Source organism: Apodemus sylvaticus, chromosome 16, assembly GCF_947179515.1.
Source record: "Apodemus sylvaticus chromosome 16, mApoSyl1.1, whole genome shotgun sequence".
NCBI classification, from domain to species: domain Eukaryota; kingdom Metazoa; phylum Chordata; class Mammalia; order Rodentia; family Muridae; genus Apodemus; species Apodemus sylvaticus.
In genome coordinates, this window is record NC_067487.1 from 50,607,854 (window position 1) to 50,632,152 (window position 24,299).

A 24,299-nucleotide genomic window follows, 5' to 3' on the forward strand; every position below is an offset into this window, starting at 1 on the left:
TATTCCTACCCTTTGACCTTCACTTCTGGGGAGGTGGGAGAGGCAATGGAGGAGGGATCTGTTTCTGTCTCCCTGCCTAGAGACTGTAAATGAACAGTGAAAACAACATAGGCCTGGGGAAGAAAGTGAGCAGAGTGTTAAGACGCCCCTGAGGTGAGAGACTGCATGGTTCTGATTAATGCTGGTAAAAGCACTGCCCTGGGGGAACCGGGCACAGAGCAAGTGCTTCCCACTATATGCTCATTCCGATTTTTGGTTTCAAACAATGACCACCAGAAAAAAATGACCTCTCAGACAATAGGACTTTTAAAACCTTGGCAGGGGTCAGCTGTAGAAGCCATGTCTGTTGGCTTAGGAAGTCTAAGTAGCCTTCAAATGCTCTGCTGAATAGTTCTAGTAGGAAGGGCTCCATTTTAAGATGACTGCTCAGTCTCCTGGGTCTGTTTTCTTGGTCCGTCAGGCTCGGGGTGGGGGATGCCACTAAAACCTTCCCTGCCTCAGTACCATGGTCCTCTGCCCAGAGGCACATGCCTATCTCATTTCTGGACTCCCCCGCACTTCTTTATAGTTTTATCCAGGCCTTTTCCTCACTGTAAAGATTTCTGAGCATGTATTAAATCTATGCTGAGGTGAGTTTATAAATGAAACAGGTCTAAACTAGGAGCAGAATGAGTAGTTTTTAGATCATAAAAAATGATCTGTGATGTCTCTAATAAAAGGAGGCTTTCCAATTGTCCATTTTAGTCCTCGATCTACACAAAATGGAGGAAGCGATGAAGATGCTGTTGTAATCATGGTCTGTCACCAGTAACTTCCAGTATTTAGGCTGTGGAGTCCTAGCTGTCCGTTGCCTTGTTGGAGCAACAAGATGGGGTGAATTGTGGTACCACTTGTAGGCCACTTAAGGTATTGGCTTAGGGACCATGGGGGATGCAAAACGGATCTAATGACTTTCATCTCAGCATTTGCAAGTGTTTTGGCTGTGGTGGCTCACACCTATAATACTAGCATTTGGGACACCAAGGTTAGAGGTTTACCCTGACTTTTAACCATAATATGTTACATAGTGTGTTCTAGGCCAGCCTGGGCTGCTGAATGGAACCTTGCTACAAAACCTATCTCAAGTGCTCTAACTTGTAATTGAGATGGGGGAGAGGGAGAAGGATGATCAAAGATAAAATTAGACCAGAGATATTTCAGAAGGGAATGGTAGCTCCTTCCCACCTCCACATACTCACTTCTTACAGGATGTACAGGAGTGTCTGAGGGTTCTGCAAGGAGGTGTTCTCAACTACCTCCCATCTCAAGACCTTCATTGAACAATGTAGGATCTAAATATCAATCAACAAGCATGGTTAATTGACTGGATTAGCGTTTACTATATAAATGCTATATGAAAAGCATATATTACTATATGAAAAGTATATAGCAATATAACTTTTTTGTATAGTGGAGACCAAAGACAAAAGTCAAACATCTCCGGTCTGGTTTGTTTCAAAGTCAAATCCCGCTGAAGGACAAACAGGGTGAGGGGAGATGGAGAGATAGAGACAGAAGTTCCACAGTATAAGAAATGAAGAGTGTGTGGTGTGTGTGTGTGTGTGTGTGTGTGTGTTCATGTTCCCATGGGTCTTTCTGTGACAGGAAAGTAGGGAATGGAGATAAAAGCATCAAGAATCAAATATAAAAGCCAGTTGGAAGACTGGGAACTTTCCCTACCTGGGTACATGGAAGAGAACACACACTATGAAAATGACATAAGGCTCATGTGTCTCATAGCCCAATGCTTTTTGAGCAAATGTTTTTTTGTTTTGTTTTGTTTTGTTTTTTCCCATTCACTAGCCCATACCCTCTTTGGAGTGCCTTTCTCTTTCTTACCATACCATCTCAATTTCATTACCCTGGTACGATTCTGTCTAGATACACAAGAACCTGGAAACCAGCACTGCCCTGCCTCCTTGCACCACACTTGGTTCTATCTGTACCACTGAGGGCAGCAGGCTCATCTTATATGTACAGAATTCTGGAGTTCTATGGAAGGAGAACCCCAAATCAGGACTCAAGAACCAGCATGGATTTCTAAAACACAATATAAAAGAAAAGAAATCAGAGTCTAGGAACCATCAGGAGGAGAAGCACAGTGGTAAAAGCTTACCTAGTCTGGTACCCCAGTTAGCCTGGAAATGAGACCTTTGATTAAGTGTCTGTGTGTGGGGGGGGGGGGGGGTGTGTAGATTGGGGAAAGGGATGTGCCCATAACAATAGAGATACAAATTTCCATCAGTTTGATAAGATATAAATGAACTTATTTAAAGGTAAGAAAAGTAGTGTTTCCTGCATTTCCATAATTAGGAACTCAGGGTCGTACCCACTATACTGCTGAGGCATGAAATATATGGACACACGGGAAGCACTGTGGGAAAACACCATTGGTGTCAGAAGAGAAGTTGTGGTGACAATCCCACTGAAGCAGGGTTAAGTCCCTGGTGCTTTCTAGAAAAGGGAAGATGTGCTTGGGATAACTGGTTATAAGATTCTGTTCCTGGAGGCCCAGTGCTAGGGGCTGGAAAAATGTGTACATGAATAGGTTCAACTTATCAAAACTTATCAAATTTGCTTCTCAGTATGAGACACAGGTAGAGAAAAATGGACTTGGTTCTTTTGAATCTCATACTGTGATCCCAAGCCTTGACTGGAACTTAAAGGAGATTTCCTAAAAAAAGATTTTTTTTGTTTGTTTTTCCATTCACTAGCCCATACCCTCTTTGGAGTGCCTTTCTCTTTCTTTCAGGCACATCTTTTTAAACTTAGTTCTATTCTGTTTTATGTATGTGTGGGCAAATGGGCCATAGCACATGTACGAACCCCCAGGCTTGGTAGCAGGTACCTTTACCCACTGAGCAATCTCACCAGCCCCCAGATGTTGCACAACTGTAGAACCTTCTGTTCTTTGCTGTGGCTAGTGGATACTGTGTGGAGGCTAGGTAGATGTATTCAATGGCTTTAATTCTGACGCTTATGGTTTGAAGATAATCAGGGGAGCAGACCTATGCTATCTTTACTTTCCATTGACCGTAAGAAATGGCTGGATTTTTATTCTTGCAATTTATGAGACCTTGGCAAAATTTTAATTTTATTTTTTTTTAATTAGCAATCAAAGCGATGTGGGCCCTACCTAGGTTTAGCAACCTCAAAACTCAAACAACCCATAATATTTTTTATCAAGTTTTAAGTGCTCTCTCAGATTATCAAATATCTTTGCATTGAATTATACTCAGCCTTTGTCTCTATATATTTTCTCTCAGTGCTCTTACTCAACTAACATATTCCAATAAACCCTACCTATATTCTGAACGTGTCTAAACCTGGCCTTCCTTGTCACGGTTCTGTATACAAGCACTGAGACACTCTTTGCCTCTGTCTCCCCAGAGAAAAAAGCCCAGGGGAGCAGACCTTGGTTTTCCTTCACTGAAAATCCCAGAAACTTGAAATATGCAGACCAGTGTCTAATTCTTGAACATCAAAATGACAGCTTCTGGTTCACCAAAGGATTTATTTAAATGTAGACAGCCCCTTCTGGGACCTATGTAGAAAGCTGTGTGTTGCACCTTGTATGTCATACAAGTGAACTGAGAGGTTTTTGAATGGAAGGACTGACATCCTAGGGTTTCACTGGATATAAATATCAGCGCTGACATGAGATCACTAGCCTGCCACATCAGAAAAGGTCATTCATTCGTGTAGGAAATGTATGCTGACTAAAGTACCACTTAAAATCACATTATTTGTAAGAAACAAAATCATAAGTAGGCAGAATCAACCCATGCTTTTATTTTCATGGCATATAAAAATTTTATATGAAGTTATTGATGTACATTGCTATCCCCATGGGCTGTAAGAGAGGCTAAGAAACCACTAACAGACTCATCATCTGCGATGCTCACACACAAGTCACCACTCTGAAAACATACCCAAAGAAATAAAACAATTAAAAAACTGAAATCAGTAAAGGATGTATTTTCGGAGTATAGTGTCCCATTTGTACTGTTTAAAACAAAAGTAATCAAATTCCTTTGGGCCAGGGCTGCTAAAATCTACAGTTTGTGTCAAAACTAAAATGAAATAATAGGAGGCTCGGTTTTTGTTTTTCCTAGGAAAGAAAGAATTTCTTTTTTTCTATGTCACATATTCTAAGGGCTGGGCTGTAGTGGGAGGTGGCCACCTTTTCCACCAGGAAGCTCTCGTAGCTTTCAGGGCCGGCCATTGTACAAGGCTATGCTTAACAATTCCACGTGGACACACACAAACAATTTTAGAGAGACAGGGATTCTTTATTTTATACGAATTGGTATCATCATATAACTGTTTAAGTAGATGATTTACATGTACATATCTCTACACTCGTATGTTTGTATATGTATTATACATATGTACTATGTATTATACATATATAAATTTGGTTAATCTTGGAGAAAACATAGTATTAAAGATAGTGTAATGTCTTGGCCTGGCAGGAAGGTGGTGAACACAGGACTGATGGGATTAGTGGACTAGGGCTCCCATTTCAAATCAAATTCATCTTCCTGTGAGGGCTAGAAGCCAGAAGGCCATTCTACAATCCCTAGAGAAGAAAGCTTCCTTGGCATGAGATTTGGGAGTAAGAAAGCCAATCCCGTGTGTCCAGGTGAAGTAGTTCCCGGTACTCAGCCGGCAAACATGCACCATCGGCGCCATCTTGCTCCTTAGCAACAAGTACTTAAGAGCTTTTATCTCACAAGGGTCAGAAGTTTCTCCAGCAGTGATCTACAGTTTTGTAATCCAATCAGAGAGGAGCATGGCTCCAAAACGCCCAGACCGAGCCTCACTATCTCCTAACTTTGAAATGCAGCAAAACAGAAGAAAGTATTGGTTACAGTTAAGGCACAGCCCTGGGACCAAAGACCTGCAGCTATGTTATTTAAATTTATATATATTTATGTATTTTATATTTTTCTTGAATTTTCCATAAACAAGCTCTATGATGACGAGACTATATTACAGAAGAAAAAGAAAAATGTACAAGGAGTATGTATACACACCATTCTTTCTCTCACCAAGAGTTTCCAAATATGTCAACACCATCCCGGCATGGGATGATGTTTTAATAAGAACCGATAATTTACAATTAACATTACAGTATGTACATTGCAATAAATACACAGTTGTAAACAGACAAACAAGACTGTATTACAGGTAAGGTCATTTGGTGAGGAAAAAAATGCATGGCACAAAAAAATAAATAATGCATTAAAAATTATCATAAAGCTTTCTGTAAAATCTGTTTCATTCAAGTTTATTTATTTTTCTCTCCTTATCTGTGATTTGTTCTATCTACACTGTGTACTTGTGACTTTTAACTGATGTGAATGAAAAACGTAATGGAAACAGTGTTCAGTAACTTGCAAGCTGAAATGTACTGGTTTTATGCAAATCTTAGACTTCTTCCCCGGCACCCCCCAATACAGTACCCAGATATTGCATTTTTCTTATGGTGTTTTAGGAAATGTAAAGCTACTTGTATAAAGATGTTCTTTTTAATGCAGCGTGTATTGCGAAGCACACTTTGATGAGTGAGCCGGGGCAGGGCATGGTAAAGGGGCGTGGCATGGTAAATGGGCGTGGCGTGGCAAAGGGGCGTGGCGTGGCAAAGGGGCGTGGCGTGGCAAAGGGGCGTGGCATGGTAAAGGGGCAAGGTGGTAAGCAGATGGTTGAGTAGTATATTAGTCCCTAACTCTTGGATATTATGTGTCCTCTCCAGCTTGACTGTCCATCAGTGCATACCTCGACAGCACAGTGCCATTACAAACCAACACACTACAAAATGAAAGCTCCGTTACTGTAGTTGTACACGCTTGCAGTATGGATCTGTTTATGACATATTGCTTATTTATTTATTAACTTATTGTATTATGAAGACTACAGGCACTGTCAGGGAAATGCCACACGTAGGGAGGGAAGAAAGTGAGAATGACTTGGAGAGGGGGATAAACTCGAGATTCCTTCTTGGCCTTTCCTTATAGCCCTCCCTCAGGGATCCGCAAAATGAAAAAGAGAAACAGGTGCCCCCAACGTTCTGTGAAATCTCTGGTCACGCAAAGGCTGACTGTGCCATGTGCTCTTTATGAGGAAAGGTGGCTGGCCCTCCCATGATCAGTTACTTGTTTTTTATCTTGCCCTATGTCAAAGATCAGAAACACTGCTACAGCAAAAGCTCTAAGCATCATTTGGATTCAATGCAGCTTGGGTGATTTCCTGGCTGATGATTTGTTTTCTCAGTCACTAGTCCCCAATTTCCTTGAGCTTTATTCACTTTTTTTTTTCCTTCAGACTTATGACTTTTCTTATATGTTTCCTTTTCCATTTGGCTGTATACTACCCTCCCTTTTAGTCCCCATTTGGGGTCCAAAAAGAAAAATAACATGGCTCCAAACCTTACACTGAGGATACAACTAAGGTCTAGGCTAGACACCTGCTGCACCAGGCTGATTATTATCAGCAAGTTAACCCTGGGAACTAATATATTCAGTCAACAGAGTTCCTGAAGCTAAAATGTGGAATTCTCTCTTAATGTTCTAACGCACTGTTTTAGATTCCATTGTGTGACTACCCTTCTAGAGCAGGTGACATCATGACCTCCCCTTTAGCATGTCTGCAGCAGTCTTTCCTATGGGACAGCTGACAGAGCAATAATAATCAATAGCAATGTCTACATGTCACCGGGCTATCCATTAGGACAGAGCAGCTGCAACATTCAGAGCCACTTCCCAGGGCTGCTCCTCGCGGAGGTCTTGCTTTCACAGGCAGTTCAAACAACAGCTGTCCTGGTATTTGTTGACAGAGTCAGCTGACATTCTTAAGCATTGCCTGTGTAGCACTTAGCATGCTTTTCCCCTGCAACCTCAGATGAAAAGCTAGAGAAGACAGAACCACGCAGGAGAATTCAACTTCAACCCTAACCTGACAACCGGTTTCTTTTTTCTCAGCCATAATGGTAGTAATAGACCCCCCCGCCTACTGAACACGGGAGGAGGCTGGCACAGACATTGAATCAAGTAGCATGACGGGAAAATGTTTCTCTTCCTGGAACTTGCTGTGAACAACAACAAAATGATCGTGAAATGTACGGGTGACTACAAGGACAAGCATTTGTGAATGCATGTCTCCTGACGAAAGAAAGAGAGAAAGAGAGAAAGAGAGAGAGAAAGAGAGAGAGAAAAAGAAAGAAAGAAAGAAAGAAAGAAAGAAAGAAAGAAAGAAAGAAAGAAAGAAAGAAAGAAAGAAAGAAAGAAAGAAAGAGGAAGTCACCAGAAGGCAGTGGGTAGGAAAATGCCTGGTAAAGACGGACTGCTTTAGCTACTGGGTATTTATATATCTCCCATTTACTTCAGACAACAGCAGCTGATGACTGAGCTCCTATGAGGTTTAAGACACACTGGACGTAATGCACATTGACATATTACAGAATAAATACTCACTTTGCACACAGTGAGGGAAGCAACGTGTAGGAGAGCAACTCTCCTGCTGGCGGAGGAGTGAGAGAAAAGGAGACGTCAATGGACACTTACAAAAAGGGTTTCCAGCAACATAAATTTGTTTCTCTGTTTTAGAGTACGGAAGTCATTGGTATATAAAACAATGAATCACTACAAATCAGTTAATTGCTATGAACTCTAAGGTGCGAGTAAAATTCATAAATGAGATTTCTCCAGTGTAGTACTGATCTGTACTGAAAACTTGCAAGTTACTTCTTAGAAAAGAAAAATAACCAGTGGCAGATGAAGTTCTGAACAGAGTTTTGTTTGTTTTGTTTTAAATATAATACCTCAATACATTTAATAATAAAAGTAAGCTCTACAAAAAATCTGTTTTACATATCATACAAAATGTAGAGGTTAGTGTGGCCCACTGAACCACACTGTTCAGTCACGTATCAGGAAGACTTGAAATTAGAAAATTATGCAATTTCTGTGGCTCCTCCTCCTCCTGGGGATATATCCGAGCAGTGTCCTGTTTGTGACGCTTCCGTTGCTTCATCTGTGAGTTCACACGCATCCTCAAATGCCTTCTTTCTTCTTAACATTTTTTTTAAATTTTTTATTTTTTTTGCAAACAAACCAGAGAGGAACCCTGCAATCCGATCTACGTCTGGGCAGCTGGATGAACCACGCTCCCTTGGAAATGGTTGGAGTTGATTTCACCTGCTTTTGTCAGCGCTACCAAGCTGACGTCACGTCACCATCGCGTCCGTGAAGACATCTCCCTTCTCCGATGACATGGGGGTGGGGGTTGGTGAAAGAACTGGTTACAATATTCCTGAGCGCCAGACTGAGTAGTTCAAAGGTCAGTTTTGTTCAACAAATGTCCTGGCAGATGACAGTGAGGTGTGACCATGGTTGTGGCATGTGACATGCACTTTGGAAACATTTTTTTTTTCTACTTAAAAAAAAAAAAGAAAGAAAAAGTGTGACAGCCTTTGTATTGTTACGTGTCTGGACAGCAATCATCTGCGACGCAAGTTTCGGGCTGGCCTGCCTCTTCTGCTTCAGGCTCCTCTTCAACCTGCTCGTCAAGGGGGATTTCAGTGGACTCCGAGTCTTGGGTGCACAGAGTTTTAGAGTCACTGCAGCTAGTGTCTTCCTCCACCTGACTTCCACTGTCCTTTTCAGTGTCTGACTCGCAGTCTTCCTCTAAGGTTAGTTCAAACTGGAATTTTTCAGTCTGTCCCTGGCGGCCCTCCTCTTGATCATCAGGTGCGGGGGAGGGGCTCTGGGGAATTGTGCTCTGGTACCACTCACGATTGTCCTCCAAAGTGTCCAAAATGTCCTGGGCATCAGGATGCACGAGATCTGCCCATGTTTCCCAGAGTGGATGAACAATATAGTCTATGAAGCCCACCTGGTCAGAAAAGAAAAGAAATCCAGTGGGACTAGGAAACTTGGAGGAGCGTCACCAAATCACCATCCTCCATAGAGCCTGCATAGATTACTAACCTGAGTAAATTGGTAAATTGGTCAGTTTGAGCCAACAGATCATGGAAGTGTTGCTGTTAGCTGGCCAAAGTTAGAAATCTTACCTCAAGGGATACTTCCAATATAAAGAAAACTATTTATTTACATCATAGGGCCTAGGACCTGCACCTTATTTGAGAATAGCCAATTTGTAGAGAATCCAGATAACTGAAATATGCCCAGCATTCTATGTATGGAAGTGTATTAGAGGGACAGAGTCCCAGTGAGAGACTATAGTACCATAGTATGCCTACATGACTGTAAATCATAAGAAAATTCTTCCGACTCATCAACAGAAGCGGTCTATTATGTCAACTCCAAAGTAATTAAAAAAAACCCCAATACTGTGAGGGAATAAAGACAGAGCAGCCAAGTGCTTCAGCTGTGGCTCTGCCCTTTCTCTGTGCTGCTGAATTACCTGTGATTTTTCCACAGAGGCGTTGTGCTTGTCACACATGGGACTTATCTCCATGCCTCGCTCCCGCTCCCGGTCCCCCTGACGGAAGAACTCCTCCATTATCCGGTCCGTCCACTGGCGGTACAGCTGGAGTGGCTTCGTGGGGTTGCTTAGGTCCGCACAGTGCACCATGTTCTGAAGGACCTGGGGTGGATGAGGGAGGCATTTCTTATTCCACATCTGCTCTCTTTTGGTTTGAAACTAGGAATTCACATCAGATGACTGTGACACTTCAAAATGCGTGTAGTGTCAGATTTATTTCAAACAGCTCAACCGTGCTGTGCCTCTGTATTTCACACTTGTATTAATAGTTCTGAATTATGCCACTTCTGCATTTAACTATCTTGAGAGGCACGGTTAGTGTGCACCAAAGATTAAGTTCCTGGCTGTTCATATGATCTGGTTTTGGAGGCTGAGTTTTTGTTTATGTTGTTATTGTATATGCAAACGAACAGGCCAATATGGTTTTACCTGGTTAACTGCAAATGACTAGGCTTTTGATTTTTTTTTTTCCTTTGTCTTACTGGTCTTTTGCTTGCATATTGTGTTTTCTGATTGTGTGTTTTTTTGTTTGCTTGTCTGATTGCTTTCTAAATAGAAAAAAAAGAAGGGGGTGGGTGGGTGGGGAGGTGAGAAGGATCTGAGTGGAGGTGGGAGAGGAAAAGCCATGATCAGAAAGTCTTTTCTTTTTCAATTAAAAACAAAGAAGAGTAAGGCAAAGCTCCTGTGTGTAGCTTCTGAATGTATGAGGTGAGACAATGGGGACTTGTCTCTTGTCTCCTTCAGCCACTCACAGGTGCACGGAGAGCAAACTTAGACGCTGCTTTACCTGGATCCTGTCGGAATAGTTATCGAGGAGAAGGACGCCAGAGCTTGTCACCTTCTTAGTTTCCACCATCGTTTTCAGATCAGCCAGCAGATTCATGTGCTTTGACATGTCCGTCGCAAGTACCTGACAGGGCAAAGATGGTTTTATGAACTAAAGCCAAAAAGAAAGATGGATTTGCAGACGAACAAAGACATCCTTTTGAGTTTGAGGAAAAAAATGGAGAATCACCATGATGAAGTAAGATTATGAATTTATGAAGTAACAATGTGTGGAGATGAAGACTTCTTGGGGACTCTCTTTCTCGCTGATGCCGCGTTTTCTGGGAGCCCAGAAATACATGCGCAACACAGAAACATCAGGTACCTGACATTCTCAAGGTAAAACCAACATCACATTCTCTGCATTTGCTCGGAACTCCTGGGCCTTTGCTGCACTGTAACACACTGATTCGAGGCTCCTTATCAGCACTCAGGATACACAGTATTTCACTTAGGTTTTGTTTGGTTGCTTATGAAGGACAAACAATGTTTCCCTGTGTACAACAAAACTTGGAAGTGTACTTTGGGGGCTGACAAGACAGCTGGATGTATAAAGGTGCTTGTCACCAAACCCGATGAACTAAATTTGACCCCTAGGGGCCAGGTGGTAAAAGGAGAGAACTGACTCCCCACAAACCATCTTCTGAATCCATAGGTACTCTGGAGAATGTGTGTGCATACATATACACCCAAGCAGAGATTTAATAATTGAATGTAATTTTTTAATTAAGTATAATTTTGTAATATTATTTTGTAAATCTAGAGGTTTTCCCCATTGTCAGACTACTCAGAATAATGTACAGGGAGAGGAGAGCCAAGTTGAGGGTCTTTCTAAGTGGGTAGGGAAGGAGGGAAAACCTCCACTGGAGTCTCTCTTCTATACTCAGAAAACAACCTGACCAGTGAGGTCTTACATCCCAACTGCTAGGAGCAGAATCCATTACAAAAGAACCCCACTGGAGGCAGCTGAGGCAGATCCCACAGGTCGAACCTGATGTCATCTCTAAGAACTTGAATCTCTCTCTCTCTCTTTTTTTTTTTTTTAGTTACTCACAATGTCAATGACCATTTTCCTTAAAGATTGTCTTTGCTTTTTGGTCAGGTTTTGGAAAATGTCACAGTTTTCTTCCTGTAGCAACTTAAACCCCACGGCCAAGTGATGGTTCTCTAAGACGGAGGAGTCGTTGTACATCAAGGCAAGCTCCGAGTCTGAAAAGGAGAGCAGCAGATCACCAAGGCTGTCTGATTAATGTCTCTCACTTACCCAAGAGCAAATGCATCAAATCATCTTAGGGTCAAAGGAACACGGTTTGACTGACAAGCAGTCCGTCAGTTCCCTGAAGTGAAAGTGGGCCGTGTCATCTGTTCGGGGTGGGGGTGGGGGTCTATCCGGTCAGCAGACTACGACATTATTCCTCACATATGCAACGTGAAGGACTTGAGGTGCTACTTCCTGATAACTGGAATGCTTGCCCTGATACAGTATCGGGATTGTGGGCCCAAGGTTGTTTGTACTCAGAGAGAGTGCCAGGACAGAATCCAGTTTGTTCATTGTGCCCACCCTTCTTATTAACACCCCACTTGGCCCCTCTGTTTCCTTCTGAGGCTCCTGGCACTGTTCTAGGCCTATGGACTGCCCTTCCTGCCTGCACGATTCACAGACCACGTCCACCTACCTACAGGCCCAAGGTACAGGTTCTGCACCTCACAGGTTGCTTTGAGCCTCCGTATTAATGACAAAAAGACAGTCTGCCTCTTCCTAGTCTGGAAAACAGCAGACCTAGACACAGAAGGGTTTTTCCCCCACCAAAGATTAAATTTGTATTCTGTATATATGTGTTTTGCCTACATATACATGCATGGCCCTTCCTGTGTGCCTGGTGCCTATGTAGGTCAGAAGAGGACCTCAGAGCTCCCCTGAAACCAGAGTAACAGATGATTGTGAACAGCCATGTTGGTGCTGGAATCCAAACCCACAGCATCCTCTGCGAGAGCAGCAAGTGCTTTCAACCCCTGAGCCATCTCTCCATGCCCACTTTAAAAGAAAACTATTAAGGCACTTTACTTTGTTTCCTTAAGTCACCGTAAAGATCTGTAAAGATGGAAATCATGGGTATGTGATCTTTTCACTAATGCTATTATATATTGTATATATACATATATAATATATATTATTTTATATATAAAATATGCAGAGGCTTCTTTTAAAGCACAAGCGTCTGATACTACTTATTGATTGCATTGAAGAAGATAGGGAATCCTCTTGGGGGAGGCTTGGGATGAGGTTTCCCAAGGAACTCTATGATCTTATGAGAACTATACACATAAATAAGAAAGGGCACATCTAATCTGCTGCTCCCTGCTCCAGAAACAAGAGGGCATAGTTTTAGGAGTAGATGTGCATACATATTGTTCAGTCTTATTTGTCTAGAAAAAAAAATTAATACCATTTAAAGGGAATGTCTGACTAGGTCTTATTTTTTTCTGAGCTGAGGACCAGAGTCTGTGAAAGCCTAAGGGTGAATATGTAGACATCTGAAATGTAAAATGACACAGAGTCTGAGCACAAGACACTGTACAGACAGAGCAGAACCATGTTTAGGAAGCTAAGGCTGGAAGGCAGGCACAGGATTCTCTAACTCAGAGAAATCATGTGACTTAATCTACCAGGGTCCTTTGAAGGAATATACATATATGTAGATGAGGGGCCTTGACATAAGGATTCCCCTGGCCTTACAGAAATATCAGTGGGTTTATATTCCCCTGGAAGAGAAAGGCAGGGCGAGCTGAGGGGCTGCTGCAGAAAAGTGGCAGGTCAGCAGGTCTCTCTACCTGCCCCCACCTGCCTGTTTGTACACTGTACTATCCCGACCCACAGGACCTAGTTATTCGGGGAGCTGAGGGAAACCCAAGCCTGAAAGAGAGAAACGGGCGGGAAAGATGAGCGAGCGAGACCAAGCAAAAGGGGGATCTTGTCAAAGCCTTTTTAATGAAAAGCAAAACACTTGGTTTTGAACACTCCATAAGAGGAAGTAGGGAGGGGCTGAGGGGGATACTAAAAGCACAGAAGGAGGAAAGGTCAAGCAGGACAGAAAGAAAAACAAAAACAAAACCAACCCCAGAAATACCCTTTCATGAGCCAGAGAGACAGATCCCAAAGGAGACTGCTGCTTCCAAACCTGCCCAGGCCCTGCGTATGTGTCTCTTGGTTTCGGGACAGGTTATATGTGATTACTCTTCTTTCACCTTAGACGGGACGGCCCAGCGTGACCTACAACACTGAGCCTTTACAAATTTTGAGTTCCTGATTTTTAGCTGGATTTACTTCCCAACCAAGGTCACATTACCAGCAGATGTCCAGGAAGAGCGGGTGTTCCCTGGATTTCGGCCAATCATGGCAGGTCTGGACTTTGGCTTTCAGTAGTAATCTGTCCCTGCTAGTGCAGCAAAGAAGGCTCTTCTCCTGACAAACTCAGAAGCACAAGCTGTTTATATGTACCTGATCTGCAAATTCCCATCCCCCAGATCATCATTTTCAACCAAACTTGGTCCAGTGACATTGGGAATAACCAAGTCATCACATCCATGCATCTCCTTAGAGGTGCTGAAATGGTACAGTCATTCAGGTTCTTGCACCTTATAAGGGGTTGATAAGAAGTGCCAAGGCATATCTTGGGTATCTCTAAATATTTCACAATACAGATTATCAGTGTTCTCTTTACTACAAGAAACAGAATCAGCCACGTCTTCAAGTCTAAGAGATCAGACAACACCGAAAACGCCAGACACAATTCTGAAAACTCATCCTTAAAATTCTGCTCCCACTAAACCACCATTGGAACCCAGATCTCCGTGAGTCATGCTTCTACAGTGACACATAACCAGAAGGACAGAAATAGATGCGTATAGATATAAGCATTCCTATGTTTATTGTGGGAATTGGTTCAGGCGTTTGCTTATAGAAGCCAAGAAAGGACATGGCCATCTAGTCCTCGTCTGAAAACCAAGAGGGAATGAGGTGGGAGAGAGTGATGTCTGGGACTCTGCAAATAGGCAGTGAATAATGGATGTCCTGGTGCAGACTCGAATGCCATTTACTCCCCTTCCCCTCATCTACTGTGCTGGACCTCCATGTGTTGGGTGACAGTGACCATGCACATAGGCCAGGGTGCATCTAAACTTGGTCTGCTAATTCTAATGCTAACTTCCTGCCGAGAGGGTCCTTCAGGCCCACTTGAAAGTAAAACGTTCCAGCTTTCTAGGCACCCCTAGAAGTTAGCTAACACTGCTAAGCTGGCAGACGATACAGATATGTTTTCTTTTGCTTTGGCAACACTGTCTTCCTACACTAAGGGCTGGTACAAAGGGCACAAGGATTTCTTGGTGACTGTACAGCAGTATAGGTAGACTTAAATGAACTTTATTTTACGGTGCTAACTATCAACTTAGGCAACAAAAATTAAGAAATGTGATGCCCTAAAAAAGGGGGGGCTTTATAAAAAATTCAAAGTTTTTGATGAACTTAAAATTATTAAACGCTCAGGACAGGCAAGCATATAGGAGATAAAATATAAATGGTCTAAATTGAAGTAAAATGGGAGTGAGTATAAGCTTTCTGTTGGATTAAATGAAATACTATATATACAAGTGTAAAACAAATCCTCAAAGATTATACACAATCAAAGGGACGTACAATGAAGAAAATGGATAACTTAATGTCTATGAACAGGACTCAACTGGATTGTTATTTTCTTTCAGGAAACGGGTCTAGACTAGGTGTGTGAGAAGACAAAATATTACAGGGAAGCATCTGCATTGTGAATTTTATGTCCCAAGTTCTAAGCCTACACCTGTGGCTAGAGAGAAGTTATCTCGGGAGGAATCACTTCATGGTTTTGCTCACTGTGTCTCTTTCCCTTTTCAATGAACATATGATTATGGTCATCATCCACAGGGGCTCCCTGTGTAGCCCAGGGTGGCCCTGAACTCACAGAAGTCTGCCCATACACTGGGATTGAAGGCATGGCCTCCAAGCTGAGCATGCACCACCCAGCCCTGAGATCAACTGGCTAGATAGATCTATTTTTAAAAAACTAATATGATAAATTTAAAATATGAGCCATGTTTCTCTTAATATAGAATACACAATTTATCAGACTTCTCCATGCAAAATATGGCAAAAGGTAAATTACACACACACATCTTTATTATTACAGAGAATTGTGAACTGTATGTGACAGGTTTGAAAATGACAGCATGTTCCACCATGTCATTAAGTCATTGGAGGAGACATAAATAGTTACCTGTGTTAGGATTTCCGAAAGAACCAGGATTAAAAGGGTCAGGCAAGGGACTGCAGTGATGGTGTTGGTGGGATTATACTAAGGTATATATAGTATATATACATATACTATATGCATATGATATCACAATATAACATAAAAATATTTTACACACATGTATGAAAATGTCACCTGTGAAAGTGCCATTGTCACATACAGTGTGTGTGTGTTTTAAGAAAAAGACTTCTAAACAAAATGTTCCTAAAACTGCCCTTCTCCCCGCCTCTCTACTCACACTATGCATCCTGATACTTTCCAATTTCTTCCACTGCATGGAGTATCAGCTCCAGCCACATACACACTTGTTTCCGCCAGCATAGCACAAGCTATTGCGAGCCAACGCTTTGCCTTGGTTCTCTACATAATCACATTAGTTAAAAAAAATAAACATGTCCTTATTTCAAAGGTCTCAACAAAAAAGAAAGGTCTCTATAGTATAGCTATGGAAAATATAAGTTAAAGCGATATGAGAGATTGCTAATTTCTGTAAGGTGTGTGTGCTGGTAGCTAGATCCCACTTCAACTTACTGTGAAGTAATGCCTCTCTACTCTTGGAAACCCAGAGACATATGCTTTGAATACGAGATGAGTGTGAATAAATCTTTCTCCCCAAACTTGGGCATCATTACTATAAACAAAACACTCTTTCCAAGTGAAATATAACACCATAATATGTTTTGTACCTTTCACACTGTTTCAGAAAATAAAACGGAAATGTAAAATGATCTTTTCATGATAAATGCCTTTTAGTATGCTACAGTCAAACCTTCTTCATGAAGCTATTTATACTTTATGGGTTGATTTATCAGCATTGTTTTTACAACGACTAAGGTGACTTTTCTACCAGGGATTTCAATTTTTTGATGCTTGGTGTTTGCAAATTTCTACAGCACCAAGGCCTTTATTAAAACTAAAGTTCTCATAGTATACTAAGAGTCTCAAATGGTCTCTTAACAATGATGATGCATCACAGGCTCTGCCAGGTAGAAATGATCACCCTGCTTTTGGAATCTCCAGGTGCTTTCAGTAGCAAAAATGCTACTGGTATGGTTATTTAGTTCCCCAAACTAAGAAATCACCAAAGACCAAGAACACAGCTATGAGGCAGGGGCATGACTTCACTGGGAATCTCCTGGACAATGTGCCCTGGGACATGTCTTTTAGGCTCACAAGGCCTCTGAGGTCTCCTCAAGCAAAACAATCATCTCACTAGTGGCTTGAAATGATTCCTTTGTTAGGAAAACCAGGTTCAGCCTTTGGCTTTGGAAACTGGAAGGCCCAGCTCTGAGTCAAGGGGTTGAGAGTGTGGTAGTCTGACTCATTAGCATTGAATCCATCCATGGAAGCCAAAGAAAATATAAACTTAAGTCTCTCTCTGAAGGGTTACTACAAACAAAAACAGACACATAATTTTGACAGATTATTTCGTAAAGGTCTTATATTTGTTATGTTTAAAGTCACTGGAGATTTTATTGTTACCTGCTGTGAATATAAACCATTTGTATTACTGAAAGGGGAGGCAGGGGAGACTGCAGGCTCCAGTGATCACTCAAAGCTAAGATAGTGATTCTACTCTAGGACATGTCTGTGTACCTCACTGCACTGCAGACTCATTGGCTGAGGAATGATACTTCCCGAGGTCTTCCCTGTGTAGCCGTGGTCCCACCTACCACCACAATGCTAAAAACAGTGAAGGTTTTGGGTTTCTACCTAGGCGTATGTCACCAGAAAAATAAACCTAAATAGACACCTTTGGCCACTTCTCTAGATTTGTAAGCATTCCCCAGATTTCTCCATTATCCGTTTGGTTGTCTTCCAATCTTTAAAGGGATGGGGGCTGAGATAGAAGACTCCACAGGTGCTAGCCACGTCCCAGCGGTGTTTGGAGAGTTCACAGAAAGAACAGAACTTGTACAAGATATCCTAAAAACTACATACTTGAACTAGAATACTTGAAAGGCGCTATTATGATTCTATTATGAGTTACTTAAGTGTGTTTGCTGTTCTTCACTCTGATGCCATGATAAGGAACATACACCAGCATATATGACAGAATGCAAAGGCAATACTCCTTCAGTGTTTGATGTTACAACTTAAAAGAAAAATGGGTCTTTCTTAAATGTCAAAAATTATATCTAAGCAAAATATTCTGTTGAAATCTATACCATTATGGACATACCAAGTCATGCACAGGCCTCAACATGCACACACCCTGCATCATGTGACCTGCCAGCCCTTTTGAGAAAGTGCTTGGTCTATCCAGTGCAAACCCAGGAAAGAGATTCCATCGTGGTAATAGTTTTATGCAGATGGTTTGGATGAGTCCTTGAGTGCCTTGTTTCAGGTTCTCATGAAGCAGTAGGCACATGAAATGTGATCTGAAATCCTCAGATCCCTTCTCTGCTCCATTTGTGAATCACTGACAGATTTTGTTGTTTCTATACTGGCTATGTAAAGAAATAAAAGTAGCTCTAAGCAATCTCCCAGACCTGAATTAAGCTTCTTGAGGCACAGTCACATTGGCCTTCTCTCTTTAAATCTTGCTACAGTAACGACTGGATGTAAACTGTGAAGACCCTAATGCAGGATGGCCATGTTACTACAGCACAAGGGCAAAATGTAACCCACAAGCTGAAGCACATGGTACCTTCTTAGCGTGACAAACAAGTCACAACTTTGCATTTCTCTATCAAAGCACAATGGGAAAGGATTATGTCATGGTACTTTTAAGTCATTTACCTAGCTACGTCAAGTACCAAGTACTATTTTTATAATGCTAAACCATTCTCCAGAGGAAGAGACAAGCCTCCTCCACCCACTCTTAGGCTTGCGGTATATCAGAGATACAACGGGATCTACCATCCCTTACATCCCTAGACATGGGGGTCTCTTCTTAGGCACTGAAGGTCACTGGGGTGAAAAGGAAAGTGAGTTGTTAAAGAGCCCAGAAACTAAGGCTTGTTACTTCCATCAGAGATCTAAAAAAGGAACAAACTGATGGGGGTGGGTATGCGATGGAAGGAGAGAGGAGAGCTACGATGTCTGGTGGGGATCAGTGAGGAGCCACAGGATGAAGAGACTTAGTACTGGTCCCTCCAGGGCCCCTGTGCCAATGTACATGCAAAACCTTTTGATTTCCTTTCACAGAAACGCAGCAGCAGACAACTTTTAGAGATACGCTACAGCACACAGATGATTTTCATACACCAACTGCCTGCCTCACGCAAGGTCATGATCACTTGCAAAGATAAAGTACATTAGGGTCCTCCTACTGCTAAAACATATTTATGTATGTCAAAAGCACGTTATGACACTAGAGAAACATGGACTTATGAAAACCTCTCAGTTATGTTTTTTTTAAATGTACCAAAAACCCCACAAAAAAAAAAAAAAAAAAAAAAACAACCCAGGCTTCACTTACTTGTATTGATGAGAAATTGATTTGACACACCAGGATGATCCACATCGTGTATTGCACTGGCAAAAATGGCCGCAAGAATCTCCAAGTCTGTGAACACAGCCTGGGAACCAGACAGTGCGGGCAGTATTAGTATGTCATTCCAGAGTCACATGAGAGAAGTACTATATAAACAAAGGCAATAAAGAACTCCCGGGCTCAGGACACAGGGTAAAGCCTGGCAGTGCTTTAATATGCTTCATCAGGAAGGGTTATAGATCTTTCTTAAATGTGCTTTGAAAGCAAAATATCTCATCTGATTTTATTGTACAGTATGACAAAACTCGTATTTGTTACAGTTTCAAAAATATTAGCATATCTGAGATACTGCGGTGAGGAAATGCAGGCGGATGGGCAACTTGCTTAATGATCTACTGTGAGAACATCTGAGGCCTCAGTAATGCCTGAGGAATTCCTTTCTCTCATCCTCCTGTCGTCGTCTAGATCTCCATCTCTTAGCCTCGGCGCCGACAAAGCTGTGCTTAGGGTGTCATGCACATTGTTGGGCTGTTCAGCAAATTCCTTGCCTGTACTCACAACATGCTGGGAGTGTGCACAACCCAAAAACGCCTCCCGATAGTCCCACATGTCCCTGGGTGTGGAGATGGGGGAGACCAGGACAGAAATCGTTCCCACCTGAGAAAGATGGCTGAGGAGTCAACCAATTAATGAGCTACAAGCAGAATTTTCCAGTGAGGAGTTTAAACTATGCAGCAACTCAGAATCTTTCCCCCAAATGATTATGGAAACCAAACCCCTTCATTAAACGTTCAATGGGACAATTTCTTAGGATTTGGAAAATTCAAAAGGGCATTTCCTTTGAATAAATTCTTGGAAAGTATTAAAGTGTTGCTTATATTTTAGAAAATAATCGTCCTTTGAACTCCAGCTGTCACGGTAACGTTCTAAAAAACAACCTAGTCAGAAATCAGTATGTAAAATGTGCATGTATGCAACGTCCACTAGGTCATTTCAGAGAGGCAACATTATAAACATGAATCCTCAAATCTCTGACCAGCTCTCACAATACAATCCATCAAAGGATCTGCTGTTTATCAACAATAACTTTCTCCTCCTTATAAGCCAGTCAACGTATCCTCACTGTCCTGCGAACCCTCGAACATCAGAGTTTAAGAGCTCTGTACTAGGGGCAAGCAAGTGACACACGAGACAAGAGCCTGACCTCCAGAGCGGGGGTAGAGAGCAGCACGTGGGTGGACTGGACGACATCTGCAGCGTGGATGTTGTTGTGGTACGCCACGTCAGCATGGTAATGGTCTTCCAGAGTCATAAGATACGTAATCAAGGTGTCTACTGGGATTTTAAACGTTTTTAACAAATCTCGTTCCTGTAAGGAAAGAAATCCTCTTAGCTTTTTTGTCTTACTAGTAAAACTCGTTCCCCAGAGTATGTTAAAAGAGAATCATTTGCTGTTGTCGCCCCAAAATGAAACAATGTTTCCTCATATCTATTGAAGGAAATGGAAGTATCTGGCAACAACCCACTGAGCTGGCCTTCTGAGAGCAACAGTACTGTAGCTGAGGGGTTCAGCGTGAGGAGTGGGGTGCCAGTCCTTGGCTCTGGCAGGCAGCTTCAGTGCAGCTGCTGACTGGGCCCCTCAGTCACACAGGATGAACCCACATTTACTCTCAGGCTAGAACCTCCCATCGAGTCTCAAGGTACTAGAACCAGCGCCAGCTTCTCAGTCCTACCCTGACATGGTACAGAGGCATCAACAAGAAACAGGTAGAGAAAAGATGGCTGAATACCAAAAAGATCCTCAAGAAATTATAATCTGGTTAATCAAGCTTGTTTGTTGAGAAAGTGAAGAGGTCAGCATTGTAGAGATGAATTTATAACTATTGTTAATACATTGTTTCCATTCCCCCTCCCACATTTCTTAAATAGAAAAAAAATGCTATTATGTTTTACCAATGCTCCATATTTATTATTACGTTCCTTGCACTGTTAATAGGTGGCTCTGTGACCATGGTATGCGTCCATTAACTTCATTAGTGAGTTCACAGCTAGATGGACTACCATGAAGTAGCCCAGCTGACAGGAGCCTGCCTGTAAAGATTCTGTCCTGTCCCAGGATAATGTCTCCTCCCCCATCCTCTCTCCCTCTATTGGCTCATTTCAGCTGAGCCACTTCTTCTCCCCCAGGGTTTATCTTATCACAACCTAAAGGCAATGGGGCAGCTGATCGAACCCCCTGAAACTGTGAGCTGAAATAAATCCTCTTTCTCAAAAAAACTGGCTCATGTCACAGCAGCAGAAAATGACCAATGCAGTCCCTGGTGAGAAGCAACTGGAGGACATTACCAGAAAACCAGTGTGCATGGTAACAGTCAGAGGCCGGTTACCTGAAAAATGGTGTGCATGATAACAGTCAGAGGCCGGTTACCAGAGAGCTCTGCTATTCGGAAAACGTGGAGGCCCCACTTGTTCACATCTTCTAGTTCCTAGGGTAAAGGAAAGCACCCGAAGAACACAAAGTTGAACAACCAGTGACAATGAACGGAATCATTTAAAAATTACCGACTTTAACAAAAAAACACTGCTGAAGTAAAATAAAGAATGGCTCATTTTAAATGTAAAGGAAATGACACGTGAACAGTCAAACTCGAGGCACCTCCACAACAATATCCTGAAACACAGTATTGCTTAAATTTATGAATCTGATAGAAAATTACATTCATAGGTTTCAATTTTGACCTCAAATAATTAAATAGGTGAAATCTAGTCACAGCATCTATCTAGTGTAAAGTCCAGAAGAGATGATATATTTCTAATTCTCCAAAGTCAAAACCTCAAATGGAGATGCTTAAAAGTAAACAAAACAGCAACCAAACAACAAAGGAATATAAATCATCCAAGCCACATGTCTAAAACTACATATTAATAAACTTTAATAATTTACAAAGATTTATGAAGTGACTTTCCTACCTTCAAATCAAGGACTAGAAAGACGGCTCAGCAGTTAAGAGCAGTTGCTGCTCTTCTTGAGAGCCTGTGTTCAGTTCCCAGCACCCAATGTTAGGTAGCTCATAACTTCTTGTAACTTCAGGTACAAGGTATCTGCTGCCCTACTCATACCTGCACACACATAACACAACTCTCTCTCTCCCTCTCTCTCTCCCTCTCTCCCTCTCCCCCCTCTCCTCTCTCTCCCCACTCTCCCTCTCTCTGTTACTTCAAAGAAAACAAAATAGGTTTGTTGCTGTTTTATACACACACACACACACACACACACACACACACACACACACACACACACGAGACAGACACGGTGTAATATGTAGCTCTGGCTGTCCTGGAACTCACTATGTAGACCAGGCTGGCCTCAAACTCAGAGACCCATCTGCCTCTGCCTACCAAGTCATAGGATTAAAGGCATGCACTACTATGTCTGACTCTAAAGCAGTTTTTAAGATCAAATAAATTAATGTACTTTTCTGTTTAAAAGGACATAAAAAAAAAAGAATTCCTAGGGAAAATGTGTCATATCACGATCCCTGGAATCACCTTACCTTGGCCAGGACATCTTCCTGCTCTGTTTTAACCCCGAACCTTGGGATACATGAATTAGTCAGGCTGGAGCTATGCATCAACTTCTTGACCCCACTGATCTGTGACATCGGCCTTTTCTTCTTCTCCTTTTCCTTCTGAGTTGGAGAGGGGATCTCCACTTCATGTTGCTTATCTTAAAAAATTCAGAGAACACCCTACATTGACTATGAATTCAACTTTATTTTTTTTAATCACATAACATATAAATGAACAAACTATAACTGCTTAGTATATATTCTAGGAAGTGATTCCAAACACTACTTTTCCTCTTAGAGTTAACTACAAGTTGATATCCTCAAGCACAAAATTAAACAGATTCTACTTAATTACCAAAGGCCTCATGGTAGATTATCCTAAGAGAAAACTATAAGATGTGATAGCCAATTTAAAGAAAGCAAAATACTTGGTTATTTACTGTTTGACAACTCTATTTCCATTTGAATTCATTTAGAAGTTTGGAAACAACTTTTCCCACTAAGGACTCAAGTTTCAACATGTATTTTAAAATGGTAGAAACTTCACATGCACATATATCAAAAACAGAAGCACATGAACTCAGGGGTTAAATAACTGTGACCGGCCACACTGTGAGAGTTGAAGCTACAATTCAGAATGATCAGATACTTCTGTCACTCTTTCCATGTTCAATAAGAAAATTCTTATGATGCAGCGGAGTCTTTCAGGGACCCACAGACAAACCACAACATTCTAAAATGATAGGCATATAATTTTTACAGTAAAATCTATAGACATAAGGTGTCTTTGTACATTCATCTCTGCTAAGGGTTTTAACTCATCCTTGTACAGTATAGGTTCAACAAACATCTGTATAGGAATTTGCCTCTTCTTATGCAATAATTTTTGTTTTAAAGGTACATTCCCATGGCTAGGAGGTATTCAAATGATTAACTTTCACTTAATGTATTTTCTGTCTGCAGTTAAGGTTAGAAGGGTTATCTCATCAAACAATACTCTTGACTACAGCAACATACTTTCCCTTAGGAACTAACTGTACCTCTATCAGTCAAGCTAGGCCTGGTACTCACCACACTTTCAAGCCCTCATGGTAGGGACTATTTATAATTTATTATTAAGTCCCTAGTTCCCAGTAATGGTGGCACTTAACAAGAATGTGTTCAATACAGCCATGAATAGGTATCTCGGTAAATATTTTATAATTTAGTATTAGGGAACACTTTGCTAGAGAGCCATCTCAGTGGTACAGTGCTCGCCTAGCCTGTGCTGCGCTTATACTGAACTATAGATAAACAAGCAAAATGCACTGCCACCTTAGATTGATTCTGAGGCTTGGAGTCTCAATTTATCAATGTTATATATTTAAAACAGCTTTTCTAATATATATTTGGGTTCCATAACAAGTTAAGCCCTATTAAAAAAAAAATCCAGCCAACAAGTGCAAAGAGAGTTTTACATCCCATGCTGCCGTTCTTACCTAAGAATGTGTTCGATATGTACTCCGACACCTGATTGCCGGACCGACTCATTTCAGAGAGGTGCGTGAGCTCCCGATTCAGCATCCTTTTGAACTGAAAGAC

At 41.7% G+C, this 24,299-nt stretch overlaps 1 protein-coding gene across 3 annotated transcripts in view; it reads right to left on the reverse strand.

Annotated features, from left to right (window-relative positions):
• Positions 1-3,807: 3,807 nt before the first annotated feature.
• Pde4d (phosphodiesterase 4D) overlaps positions 3,808-24,299 on the reverse strand; it is a 529,631-nt gene continuing 509,139 nt past the window's right edge. For all 3 annotated transcript variants that reach the window (XM_052160119.1, XM_052160120.1, XM_052160121.1), the window contains 9 exons: positions 24,197-24,290; positions 22,704-22,876; positions 21,537-21,635; positions 20,354-20,518; positions 19,135-19,234; positions 11,426-11,580; positions 10,334-10,456; positions 9,466-9,648; positions 3,808-8,934 (listed from right to left, as the gene is read on the reverse strand). In XM_052160119.1, the coding sequence (XP_052016079.1) occupies positions 8,521-8,934; positions 9,466-9,648; positions 10,334-10,456; positions 11,426-11,580; positions 19,135-19,234; positions 20,354-20,518; positions 21,537-21,635; positions 22,704-22,876; positions 24,197-24,290 (1,506 nt within the window). In that variant the 3' untranslated portion in view covers positions 3,808-8,520. The remainder of the gene's footprint in view (positions 8,935-9,465; positions 9,649-10,333; positions 10,457-11,425; positions 11,581-19,134; positions 19,235-20,353; positions 20,519-21,536; positions 21,636-22,703; positions 22,877-24,196; positions 24,291-24,299) is intronic.